This window comes from Mandrillus leucophaeus, unplaced genomic scaffold (genome assembly GCF_000951045.1).
Source record: "Mandrillus leucophaeus isolate KB7577 unplaced genomic scaffold, Mleu.le_1.0 Scaffold30, whole genome shotgun sequence".
Taxonomy (NCBI): Eukaryota; Metazoa; Chordata; class Mammalia; order Primates; family Cercopithecidae; genus Mandrillus; species Mandrillus leucophaeus.
Window position 1 is genome coordinate 1740388 of NW_012103143.1, and position 9783 is coordinate 1750170.

At 56.3% G+C, this 9783-nt stretch overlaps 1 protein-coding gene across 1 annotated transcript in view; it reads right to left on the reverse strand.

Moving 5' to 3' along the window:
* Window positions 1–3072: 3072 nt before the first annotated feature.
* Window positions 3073–9783, reverse strand: part of ALDH3B2 (aldehyde dehydrogenase 3 family, member B2) — a 22580-nt gene continuing 15869 nt past the window's right edge. The window contains exons 3-11 of the mRNA XM_011987035.1: window positions 8409–8571; window positions 7848–7958; window positions 7516–7636; window positions 7257–7342; window positions 7051–7132; window positions 6215–6601; window positions 5321–5487; window positions 4588–4687; window positions 3073–4324 (exon numbers count right to left, since the gene is read on the reverse strand). Coding sequence (XP_011842425.1) covers window positions 4140–4324; window positions 4588–4687; window positions 5321–5487; window positions 6215–6601; window positions 7051–7132; window positions 7257–7342; window positions 7516–7636; window positions 7848–7958; window positions 8409–8571 — 1402 coding nt within the window. The 3' untranslated portion in view covers window positions 3073–4139. The remainder of the gene's footprint in view (window positions 4325–4587; window positions 4688–5320; window positions 5488–6214; window positions 6602–7050; window positions 7133–7256; window positions 7343–7515; window positions 7637–7847; window positions 7959–8408; window positions 8572–9783) is intronic.

Sequence of the window (9783 nt, forward strand, 5' to 3'; positions counted from 1 at the left end):
GTGTCATGACTGTGATGATTGTGTCGCATGGTTGTATGCCACAGAAATGCTTAAATTTGTGTCAGGGCGCGGTGGCTCACGTCTGTACTCCCAGCACTTTGGGAGGCGGAGGCAGGCGGATTAAGAGGTCAGGAGATGGAGACCATCCTGGCTAACATGGTGAAACCCCGTCTCTACTAAAAATACAAAAAATTAGCCAGGCGTGTTGGCAGGTGCCTGTAGTCCCAGCTACTTGGTAGACAGGAGTGTGACCGCTGAAGCACAGCATCACCGGGAGACTGTTAAGCCTCCAGATGGCTGTGGGCGGGCCTCACTGATGTCAGGCTTTCCACAAGAGGTGGTGGAGCAGAGTCTTCTCTAATCACCGCCCCCCTGGGGAAAGACAGACTCCCTTTCCCGGTCTGCTAAGTAACAGGTGCCTTCCCCAGGCACTGATGCTACCTCTAGACCAAAGTCCGCTAGGTAATGGGTGCCTTCCCAGGCGCTGGCGTTACTGCTACACCAGGGAGCCCTCTAGTGGCCCTGTCCAGGTGTAACAGAGGGCTCACATCCTTGTCTTTTGGTCACTTCTCACCGTGCCCGTTCAGCTCCTATCTCTGTATGGCCTGGTTTTCCCTACGTTATAATTGTAGAACAAAGATTATTATCATATTGGAATAAAGAGTAATGCTAAAAACTAATGATTAATGATATTCATATACAATCATATCTATAATCTATTTCTAGTATAACTATTCTTATTCTATATATTTTCATTATTATACTGGAACAGCTTGTGCCCTAAGTCTCTTGCCTTGGCACCTAGGTGGCTTGCCGCCCACACCTGTAATCTCAGCACTTGGGGAGACTGAGGTGGATGGATCACTTGAGGCCAGGAGTTTGAGACCAGCCTGGCCAACATGGTGAAACCCTATCTCTCCTAAAAATACAAAAAAATTAGTCGGGTGTGGTGGTGGGCACCTGTAATCCCAGCTACTCAGGAGGCTGCACAGGTGAATCGCTTGAACCTGGGAGGTGGAGGTTTCAGTGACCCAAGATTGTGCCACTGCACTCCAGCCTGGGTGATGGAGCAAGACTCTGTGGTAATAAAATAAAATAAAAAGATTGAACAAAACAAAAATAATTACATGAAATTAAGTAATTGATACAAATACTTAAATGTGAGACTTAATATGACTTAAATATGAGACTGTCACCTCACTTTGTTTTCCAGATTCAAGGAAATTTTCTGTCATAAAGTGCCTATAGTTTGTGAGGACTAAACTCTGATTTTTTTTCTTCTTTTGCCCAAACTCCCCCCTAAGGGGCCTGGGGAGTCACGCCCTACAAACCACAGAGTCTCATCAGAGAGGCTTTAATTTTAACCCTGTAGCGTGGTCTGCTTTCTGACCTGACTCTGGCATAACCTCACATAACAAAAAAGAGAAGAAATCAAAATAGTTTAACCCCAAATGTATTTCCTTGCCATATCTTGCAACTGCCCTGCAAAGTTGTCTCCTGTGGGAACAATCTACATTCTGTAGAGAATCCCCTTTTCCTTTTTTTTTTTAACTTCTTTCCAGATCCAGGAGATAATCAGCTAAGAGCCAGGCACCCTTTTATGTTAGATAAGAAACATTTTAGGCCAGTGTGGTGGCTCACGCCTGTAATGCCTGCTCTTTGGGAGGCCGAGGCATGTGGATCACTTGAGGTCAGGAGTTCAAGACCAGACTGGCCAACGTGATGAAACCCTGTCTCTACAAAACTACAAAAATTAACCAGGCGTGGTGGTGTGCGCCTGTAATCCCAGCTGCTCGGGAGGCTGAGGCAGGAGAATCACTTGAATGCAGGTGGCAGAGGTTGCAGTGAGCCGAGATCGCTCCACTGTACTCCAGCCTGGGCAACAGAGCAAGACCCCATCTCAAAAAAAAAAAAAGAAAGAAAGAAAAAAAAAGAAAAAGAAAGATTATACCACCTGCTATCTGAGAGCTTCCTCTGCACAATAAAACTTGGTCTCCACAATCCTTTATCTTAACCTGAACATTTCCTTTCTATTGATCACAGGTCTTCAGATAAGCTCAACCAATTGTCAAGCAGAAAATTTTTTAATTTACCTATAGCCTGAAAGCCCCTGCTTTGAGTTCTCCCATCTTTCTGGACCAAACCAACATATATCTTGCACATATTGATTGATGCCTCACGTCTCCCTAAAATATATAAATCCAAGCTGTGACCTGACAATCTTGGGTACACGTTCTCAGGATCTCCTAAGGGCTGTGTCACAGGCCATGGTCATTCATATTTGGATCAGAATAAATCTCTTCAAATATTGTACAGAGTTTGGCTCTTTGGGTCGACATTTGCAATAATTTGACCAAGTGTCCTCTGTGAACAAAGGCAGAAGTATTCACTTTTTCTCCCTACTTGATTCCTGCAAAATTCAGAAACTATTCATGAATATTCTTATTTATATATACAAAAACAAACAAACAAAAACAAACAAACACACAAAACCCCTGCTCTCTGGGCCGGGTGCAGTGGCTCACACCTGTAATCCCAGCACTTTCAGAGGCCAAGGCGGGCGGATCACCTGAGGTCAGGAGTTCAAGACCAGCCTGACCAACATGGTGAAACCCCGTCTCTACTAAAAATACAACAAATTAGTCGGGCATGGTGGTGGGCGCCTGTAATCCCAGGTACTAGGGAGGCTGAGGCAGGAGAATTGCTTCAACCCGGGAGGCAGAGGTTGCAGTGAGCAGAGATCGCGCCTCTGCACTGCAGCCTGGGATACAGGGTGAGATGCCACCTCAAAAAACGAAAAACAAATCCTGCTCCCTGTAAGCAGGACACAATTAGAAACATCGATTGTATTATCAAGGTTTGGACTGAATCACCGTATTTAAGAAATGTGGGCTGGGCATGGTGGTTCACACCTGTAATCCCAGCATTCTGGGGGGCCGAGGTAGACTGCTTGAGCCCAGGAGTTCAAGAGCAGCCTGGGTAACGTAGTTCTAAATCTGAGATTTCCTTTATGATCAAAGATGGGTGGGAACCCCATTCTACAAGATAAGTGTCAACCTCAGAGAGACAGACTTTCCAGAACAGGTGAATTTATTTGGGAAGAGCAGAGGATTACTATCTGGGCTATGAGTGCTAGGAAGGATCCCAGGCATACGCAGAGGGCCACAGCCAAGGGGAAGCTTTTAAAGGACAGAAGTCCATGTAAGCTGCTTTTAAACAAGGTTTGTTTAAAAGGTTTGTAGGTCACAAGCTGATCGCAGAGTTGGCGATGGTTTTCTGGTGGAGGCGGCCATGGTAGGTAAGCGTCTGCAGCTCATTTGGAATACTGCAGTCTTGAGGACGTGCTTTCGAGATGCCCCGTGTCTGGTCTACATGCAGGAGTGTCTTGTGATAAATCCCGTTACGGGCATGTGTGTGTGAGGGCTTCTTTGTGGCCCCCCTGACTCCATTGTATTAGAGTTTGACATAAGTGACTCCATTTTGGTTCTAGCAACTTTCACATAAGGAAATTGAGGCTCAGAGAAGTCAAGGGACTTGCCCACACGTCCCAGTAACACTGTGCAGTGGAAGGATGCAAACCCCGGCTTTCTCTGTGGATGGAGCTGCTGTGGGTGAGTGCAGGGTGCTGTGTGAACCAGAGGGGTGGTGCAGAGGCATTGTGGGATGTGAGAGGATCCCTGGGGGAGGCAGTGCTGGTACAATTGGGACGGGGCAGAGGTGGAAGTGCGTGTGTGCCTAGAGGAGACAGCAAAGGCCTGGAGAGATCCACGCTCTCAACCATTCAGTGCTGCTGCCCCTAAGAAGGCAGGGCACCGTATTTTGCAGGGTCACGCTGCCCCTGGGACTGGGCCTGGCCAACCTTGACCGAGAGCGCAAAGGGCTAGAATTGGGGAGGGTGGGATGAGTGAGGTTACTTGGCATGTTCTATAGTCTCTTGGCCTCTCTCGAACAGCAGCCCTCAGATAGAAGCAAGACCTTGCTTCGCAACCCTGGCAGCCAGGATGCAGCCACGTGACAGCTCCAGCAACCTGAGGCTGGGGGAGCCTGCGCTCTGGAGGAACAGTGTGAGTTGGGAGCACAAGCCCGTCATGGCTAGACTCAGGTTTCTCTGCGTGACCCGTTGGAGGCGGGTGGGACGCTCACAGGAGGGTGCAGCTGTTGGAGCCCATGCCCCAGCGCAACAGCTGCTGGTTCCAGTCGGTGTAGGGCGGGTAGCGGATCTCCTTTAACTTCTCCAGGCCGGAGGGGGCGAGCAGGCAAGTGCGGTGGTGGGAGAAGGTGTCGAAGGTGAACTTGCCATGGTACCGGCCCATCCCGCTGTGGCCTAGGTGGGCACAGAGAGCAAGGAACTGAGGCCAGGCTGCCCATGCAGCCCTAGCAGCAGGCCACTGCCCTGGCCAGGGGCACACAGCTGGCAGGGAGCTCAGAGAGAGCCAGGCCACTCACAGAGCCATTGTACAGATAGGGAAACTGAGGCCTTGAGAGGCCCAGGGCCCGGATCAAGGTTGAACAGTGAGCAAAGGGACTTCCTCGGTCTGGGGTACCAAAGCCAAGCTTTCCTGGGGGTGGGAATGGGCAGGTACCTACCAACTCCCCCCAGCGGCACAGACAGCAGAGACACATAGAGGAAGCCGTCGTTGCCTGCAAAGCTGCCACTGCTGGTCTGCTCCAGCATCTGGTTCACAACCTGCCGGGGAGTGGGAAGGTGGGTGGTGGGCTCCAGTCATGGGAAGAGGGCTTGAGCCCCGCACATTCCACAGTGGAGGTGAGCCTCATCCTCACATGCCCCTCCACCTGCCCCTCCACCCTCTAACAGGCAATAATCTCCCCTCTAAGCATCTTCTGGGGACAGCACCTGTCAGTCATGGTTGGGGTGCCGTGGGGTGAATACCAACATGGCGCAAAGACCAGGAAGCCCTGCAGGGGCTGGCAGCCTTGAGTCTAACGGTGAGGTTAGGATACTGCAGTGTGGGCTGCAGGCCCCACCACGACCCACTGGGCTCTATCAGGCCCCCGCTCTGCTCTGTCCCTGACCTCCATTCGGGGCCTCTGCTTGCCCATGCAGAACCTTTGCACAGTCCAGGTGCAGGCTGCTCCGGCCAGGACAGAGGACGGGCCCGCTACATGCCTGGTGGGTTTGGGCCCTGTCCTCTCTGCCAGGCATCCTTGCGCCAGATGCGGTGGTACCAGCTGGCCTAGATATAGTCACCCTTGAGGCATCTGCTGCTCCAAAGCCCTCCTAGGAAGGGCTGTGAAAGGAAAGGGGCCAGTCTGTGCCCCTTTCAGCCCCTCATTGCCCCCAACCTGGCCGCACCCCCACCTGGCTGCTGTTGGAGAAGGCGTACAGGGCCAGGGGCTTCTCCCGCCTGTTGATGAACTCGATGGCCTCGTCCACACTCCGCACGTTCACAATGGGCAGGATGGGCCCGAAGATCTCCTCCTGCATCACCGGCTCCGTCTCCTGCACGTCCACCAGCACTGTGGGGGCTGCCAGGCACCAGAGATAGCTCAGCCCCGGGGCCACAGTCAGGACAGCACCCAGGGGTGGGGGTAGAGATGGGGACAGGGCCACGGGCCAGGGCTCCAGGCCAGGATCCTAAGGTCTGACTTCCCACGGCTTCAGGCTTCGGAGTGTTTAGGGAAGAAAGTCTCCCCATAGACTCCCAGGAGGGACCCTAGGTCTTCCCCAGCCTGCTCAGGGCTTGTGGGGCCCAGAGAATCCCCCAACCTTGGTCTCACAGTCAGGGGTGATGGGATTCTTAGAACCTTGGGGTTCATAAGGCAACAGCACCCCAGAATGTTGGAGCCACAGTGTCCCGTGAGCTGCTGAGCCGTACGGCCCAGGAGACTGGGGGGCTCAGGATGGGGCCATTAGAGTTTAGAACCTGGGGATCGTGGGCTCGGAGAATCTGAGGTTGTGGCCTTCCAGGACAGCCGGTGGTGGGATGGGAGTTCATCTTAGCACGCTGGGCCCTGGAGCCCTGGGATCCGAACTCAGCGAATCCAGGGCTGAGGGACCAGAGTTTGGCCTTGTGGGGCCACAGGCTCGGAAGCACAGAGACGGAGTCACGGCACTGGAGCCGTGGCTCAAGGCCGGGCTCTGACAGTGGGGCCGGCTTTCAGGTGCGGGTCCAGACTCGTGGCCCAGCCGTGGGCCCTCCCGTGAGGAGGGGTCTTGGCCCAGGTGGGCTGTGGTAGGGGCAGCAGGACTCACCGATGTAGCGATCGCTCTCGTCACTCTGGCCCCCAATGGCCACGTGGCCGCAGCCCAGCAGTGCCCGCAGCCGCTGGAACTGTTTCTGGTTGATGATGCGGCCCAGGTTTGGGGAGCTCTGGGGGTCGTCGCCATAGAAACGGGTGATGGTGCTCTGCAGGGCAGGCAGCAGCCTCTCCTGCATCTCGGGGCTGCACAGGACGTAGTCGGGGGCCACGCAGGTCTGGCCGGCGTTGAAGTAGCGGAACCAGGCCACGCGGTTGGCCACGGTCTGGGGGTCGCAGTTGTCGTCCACGTAGCAGGGGTTCTTGCCCCCCAGCTCCAGGGTGACAGGTGTCAGGTGCTTGGCGGCAGCAGTCATGACAATCTTGCCCACACGAGGGCTCCCTGGGTGTGGAAGGAAACCAGAGTGGCCGTTCAGCGACCTGGGCCAGGCGGGATGGCCCAGCCCTGGGCCCCGCTCCTCCCTGGAGAGGTGTTGGAGTCAGCGGGCTCCCTAGGCACGCGGTGAGGAGACCCCATCCTCAACTGGCCTTGACCACACGCTCCAGGCACCTGAGTCTTGCCTGCTTTCTTCATAGAAAGTCCTGGCCCGCCTCACCGCTCTCCTGGCTGCTGTGGCTCACACACTGGGACCTGCCTCCAGCCCGGCCACCCCAGGATCCAATTGCTCCAATGTGCCCAGGGCCTGGCCTATGCAAGCAGACGGCCTCTGTGCCAGCTCCAGCTCCCACGTGTCGCCACTACTGGCCCCAGCCTCCTCCCTCCACAGCCCTCCCACCCTCTGCCCTGCTGATCCCCTCCGCCTACTCTGGGAACCAGGCCTGGCCCCTCACCCGTGAAGAAGATGTAGTCAAACTTGTGCTCCAGCAGCTGCCCTGTCTCCTGGGACCCGCCCAGCACCACAGCAAAGCAGCTCTGCAAGGCAGGATGGGCGGCTCAGGGTAGCTTGGGGGCGGGCTTAGGGGCCAGCTGGGCCTCCTCAGCCTGCAGGGATGAGGTATAGGGATGCCGGGCACTGCCGGGGCAGGGCCACCCTCACCTGGTCCAGGTACTGGGGCAGCACCTCAGCCAGGACCTTTTCTGTGCCCTGGCTGATTTCTGACGGCTTCAGCACCACACAATTCCCTGCAGGGGCAGATGGGGACGTCACTGGGGGAGCCCAGGGTCCCCATGCCCAACCAGGGCCTGGGTTCAGAGGGCATGTGAGGCTGAGGGTGCCTCATAGGCAGGATTCCAGGGGCCTTTTTGGGAGGGGCTACTGGGCGGGAAGAGCATGGGGTTCGGAACTCCCTCCTCACCTGCAGCGAGGGCGCCCACCAGGGGCACCAGGGTCAGGTTCACGGGATAGTTCCAGGGTGCGATGATGAGGACCAGGCCAAAGGGTTCCTTCCGGATGAAGGCCGAGTCCAACTTCGTGAACTGAGGCACAGGGCAGACGGTGAGGCCCTGCCAAGGGCTACCCCAAAGCCTACCCACTGCGCACTTGGGGCCTCAGCTCCCTGTGCGATGGAATCCCAGGAAAGACGAGAAAATCAGTGACTCGCCCGGGGCCTCGGTGGCAGAAGGGGGCCTGGACCAGAGCTGCCTGGTGCCCTGCCCTTCCCTCCCGCCGCCTGCCAGCAGGACTCACCAGGTTCGTGGAGCCCGGTTCGTCCTTCATCCAGGCCTGCAGGTTCTTGAGGGCATAGTCAACCTCATTCTGGCTGGTGATGATCTCAGATACGTCTGCCTCGAAGGCTAACTGTGGTGGAGGTGAGAGAGGTCAGGCCCAGACCCGGGCCAGGAGGGGTCTAGAATTTGAGGAGGGCACACGCAGGCACCACCAGCACCGGACACATAAAGACAGCTCCTATGGGAGGCACTGTGGTCCCCTGGGAACTGCGCATGGCTGCGATTCTGATCTGTGACTTCCTGGCTGTGTGGTCTTGGGCAAGCGATGTTAACCCCCGAGTGCCTCAGTTTCCTCATTTGCAACATGGGGACAGCCATCAAGCCTGCATCACAGGGTGGCTGTGAGTGTTCAGGAGTGAAGGTCAGGTGCCTGCCACACTCCACATGCCAGGGAAGGGGTCTGTTAAACAAACAGGGATAAAACTAGGGACACAGCCAGTCACTAGGGGGCATGGACCCTTCTGAAAGAGGACAGGGATGCCGCTCCAGCCCCTGCCTGGGTGCACCCTCCACGGCCCACCTTATGCAGGTCCTGGGCCAGTGCGTCTTGCAGAAGCTGCTTGTTTTCTTGAAGAAAGCGGCCCAGGCCTTGGAGCTGCGCAGCCCGGAACTCGGCCGGCCGCGTGCGCCCCGACTTGAAGGCCTCCCGCAGCCGCCGCAGCGTGTCCTGGAAGGGGTCCATCCTGTCAGACAGGGCAGAGTGAACTGGATGGCTGGGCTGCCCCTCCTTCACAGGCACCCTCCAGCCACCCTAGAGTCTGCACACCCTTGCCCCACCTGCACCCATGGGGGCTCACAGACACCCCACCTCGTACACACACAGACCCACTCGAATGACCCCACAGGGCTGGGCCTGCCTGCGCCACCACCCCCCCAACTCACCTGCCTCCCAGGCGTGTCCATGAGGGAGGGCCCTGGGCTTGACCTCCCCCACTCCTGGGAGAAGATCCCCCTCCTGGGCGCTCTGGAAGCCCAGCACACCCCACACCTCGGGTGACCACCATCCCAGCTCTTCACTGCACTTCCCCTCCTTGCACAGACACACAGCCACCCACGTTGGCACCTGGCCACCGCTCCGCCCAGACCACTCAGGCGGAACAGAGCTCTCCCTGGGCCTCCCTCCCTTCTGGGTCTAAACGAGGGACTCGGAGGGTTCTTTGCTCCAGAGCTCACAGAGGTCGCAGATGGGGAAACTGAAGCCATAGACGTGCCCTAGCGCTGACGAGGGTTTGGCACCCGCTCTGGGCGGGGGTGGCACTCGGCGGGTCGTAGAAGGAAGTAGAAGCGGAGGAGAGAGCTCCGGGGTTGGTATCCGTGGGCACAGGTGGCAGGTGCAGGTAGGTTGGCAGAGCTGAGACTGCCCCAGGGCATGAACCCCTCTGGGCTTTAGCCTGAGGGCCCAAGGGAACCCCGGTGGGTTCTGGAGAGGAGGAAGGATCAGGACCGCGGGGGTGGGGGAAGGGGTCCAGGGGGACACTCAGGAGGATTGCCAGGTCCTAGCAAGGGGATTCTGAGCATTCCAGCCCAGGGGCTGAAGAATGGCGCGCAAATCCTGTGTCTTTGTGTATCCGTGGGTCTGTCTGTGTCTTTGTGTCTCTGTGTCTTTGTGTGGGTCTCTCTGTGTATGGCTGTCTTTGTGCCCTTTTGCGGGTATGGGTGTCCGCGTGTGTCTGTGTATGTATGGGTGCTGTGTGTCTTTGTGTGTATGGGAGTCTGTGTGCATGGGTGTGTGTATGGGTATCTGTGTCTGTGTGCATGGGTGTGTGTATGGGTATCTGTGTCTGTGTGCATGGGTGTGTGTATGGGTATCTGTGTCTGTGTGTGTATGGGTGTCTGTATGTCTGTGTGTCTGTGTGTATGGGTGTCTGTGTGCTGTATGTATCTGTGCGTGTGTG